This window comes from Carcharodon carcharias, chromosome 17, assembly GCF_017639515.1.
Source record: "Carcharodon carcharias isolate sCarCar2 chromosome 17, sCarCar2.pri, whole genome shotgun sequence".
NCBI lineage: Eukaryota > Metazoa > Chordata > Chondrichthyes > Lamniformes > Lamnidae > Carcharodon > Carcharodon carcharias.
In genome coordinates, this window is record NC_054483.1 from 110098698 (window position 1) to 110101782 (window position 3085).

The 3085-nt window shown below is 48.1% G+C and overlaps 1 protein-coding gene across 1 annotated transcript; it reads right to left on the reverse strand.

Annotated features, from left to right (window-relative positions):
* Positions 1 to 284: 284 nt before the first annotated feature.
* On the reverse strand, positions 285 to 2849 carry nkx3.3 (NK3 homeobox 3). The gene is made up of 2 exons (XM_041209323.1): positions 2459 to 2849; positions 285 to 760 (listed from the first exon to the last, which is right to left on the reverse strand). The coding sequence occupies exons 1-2, from the start codon at positions 2847 to 2849 to the stop codon at positions 285 to 287; spliced, it is 867 nt and encodes a 288-aa protein (XP_041065257.1).
* Positions 2850 to 3085: the final 236 nt, after the last annotated feature.

A 3085-nucleotide genomic window follows, 5' to 3' on the forward strand; every position in this document is an offset into this window, starting at 1 on the left:
ACTCCACCCCCTCCGCGCCCCCCCCCCCCCCCCCTCAAAAAAAGAAGCACGAATTCTTCGGACAAAAGCACCCCTGGCTTTGCCTTGCGCTGTCTTTTTATCCCATATAATTAAACGAAACAGCGAATATCCTTGGTGTTAATGCCAGTGCGGTCTGACAGTTCACTGATTGGCATCTAGTTGCAGACAATTGCAAGGGTTATTTGGTTTGGTATGGTCCATTTTATATTTTACTTTTTTTTAAAAAAAAGAGGTCGAGTCACTCTGAGCCCCTCCTTGGCTCTTCAATGAGTTCCTCCACAGAGAGGGATAACATTCGGAGGCCAGGCTGGTAGACAGTACATGTAGGGATAGTATTGATAAGCCTGGTATAACGAGAGCAAATGTGGGTTTCCTAACTCGTCCGGGCTGTATTGCCTCTGATTGTCTCGCACCAGGACCCTCACGGCCACTTTCCTGGCTGCCGTGGGCGCCGAATTAACCACCAGTTCTGCAGCCATCTGCCTCTTCTTGGTCTTGTACCTTCGGTTCTGGAACCAGATTTTGACCTGGGTCTCGGTGAGTTTGAGGGCCGCCGCCAAGTCTGCCCTCTCCGGACCCGACAGATACCTCTGGTGGTTGAACCTTCTCTCCAACTCGAAGACCTGAGCGTGAGAGAAGGCGGCTCGGGAGCGTTTCTTGCCGGATTTGCTGGGTTGGTCGGACGGGGCGAGTTTGTCCATCTTCTCCTCATCGTCGGTCGCGGCCTGGCGGTCTGAATCTGAAATATTGCACAGAGCTGGTGAAAATATTTAACAGGCGGGGATCCGAATCGATTTACACCCTGTGTCAGTGTGTCCTGCCTGATCTGCATTTCTCTGGAGGCGTTTGGACCAGTTACCCAACTGAGGGGTAAATTCAATAGAAAGCAAACCTTCACCACCGAGTGATTGTGGAATGGGGAAGCTTGAGGGGAACTGGGGATGACGGTAACATTAGGGTCAGTGTGTGAACAACATTTAACAGGCAAAGTACACTTTAAAGAGCAGCTTCACTCGTGAGAGTTCATTCCGCGACAGGAATGAGAGATAAATGTTTATCCTGAGCAGAATTCAGATAACATATCTTTTATAAATATAATTCACACAGATACAGGCAAAATCGACACTCGTGATAAAGGCAACTCCGAGGCAACTGAAACATCATTTGGGAGCGAAACTGCTGCGCCCTGCTGTAAAAATAATTTGAACAGTGCAGCCCGTGTAAGTTTTGCACCGTTCCCCTGCTGCCTCATGTCTATGTATTAAAGCGCCCCTTGCGCCGTTTAGATTCGGCTGTGTTTGTATTCCCCGCTCCCCCATGCCCCTCTCTTTCTCTCTCTCTCTCCCTCTCCCTCTCGCTTCGGGGGGGGATTAACTCCTTTTGCGGCCTAGTTTCAGTTCCGCAATAGAAGAAACACAGTGCACTTGTAATTCTGCCAGAACTATGATGTGTGTGTGTGTGTGTGTGTGTACAAATGGTGTCCCTTCCGCAGTTGGAAGGTGCAAAAACACACCTTATAATCATTCCGCATTTAAAATAATAATAATATTGACAGGTAGATCGACGGAAAGTGCACATTGAGTACACTCTAGCTCGGTTCGCACTACTTAATAAAATATTAAAATTAAAGAATGACTAAAAGTCCATCCGATTCTACCGTCTGATATTCTAAAACCACCCCATCCATATTTAGTGCGGAACGGCAGACTGATAGCCTCTGGTAGTCCGGAAACAGAAAAATGTCTTAACAGTCTATCCACTTTCCCCCCAACCGCACCCCCCCCCCCTCCCACACACACACACACACACACACACACACACATAAGCATATTCTGGGCAAAATCAGTATTTACAATCCCAACCATTTCACGAGAAATCGTTGGCAATTAGTGTAAGCACCTCTCCAAGGTTGACAGCTCTTTCGCCAGGCGCGTGTTTATCGATATCAGCGTTACACTTTTCACACGAGTCCAAGTATTGAGTTGTGTGTCACTGTTACAAATTTTTAAAAAATTTAAAAAAAAAGCCAGCTTTAACAATGTTAGAATGATTTTACAATCGACCGCCGATCGAAGGAAGAAGCGCAACGCTTCCTGGTGCCAATTCCCAGCCAGTGTCCGAAGTGAAAGCTCGCTAAGCAGTGACTTCAGTACTGACAAAGATTTCTGAAGTAACTGTTAAAAAAAAACAATTCAAGGGGGAAATGCAATCAACAATATCCGAAAACAGATGCGAGGATAGAGTATTAAAAAAAAGAAGTATCAATTTCACCGTTAAAATTTTTAGCAATATTGTCAAGTCGAATTGATTTCTGATACAATCAACCCTTAGTCATTTGTAGGGCAAAAAATGATTCGTTTTCGGATTTTTTTTAAGCCATAGGTTTTTCCATTGTTTAAATAGATCCCCCCCCCCCTCTTCAAGAGATGTGGCTTACCTTTATCGAATTTTTCTGCGCTATTCTCCCAGCTGTTCGCCTCTCTCGACTCCTCATTGAGAGACTCCACATCCAGCCGCCCCCTTTCATTATTCTCGGCCTGCCGGTCACCGTTCAAAACTTCAGGCGCTGGCTGCCGGCTCTCGTCTCGCCCCGGGCCGCTGTTTAGTGCCTCCCCTTGGTCCTCCTGGTCGATCCGGATGACGATCAGCGGAGTCCGTCTCTCCCCCGCCAGAGCAGCCCCTGCCCTCGAATCGCAGTGCGGGTCGGAGCCAGGGGGCTGGAGTTTCACCCGCTCCTGGTGCGAATTCCGAGTCAGCCGAGCGTCATCGCCCCGGGTGAGAATATCTTGGATGGTAAATGGCGTCAGGGAGCCGCCTTGAACTGCCATCTTTTTATTAATGTGTGTGTGTGTGTGTGTGTGTGTGTGAGAGAGAGAGAGTGAGAGAGAGTGTGAGTGAGTGAAGGAGAATCAAACCCTTCTTTGCCCTCAGTCAGAGCCAGTTCCAAGATGCTCCTGCCTGGATTCCCCACAACAGCACCGAGAGCGAGTCTCCGCACATCCGCCTGGCTTTTTTTCCGTTTGGAGCAGAGTCTCTCCTGCCACAGATTTAGCTCCGGGCATTC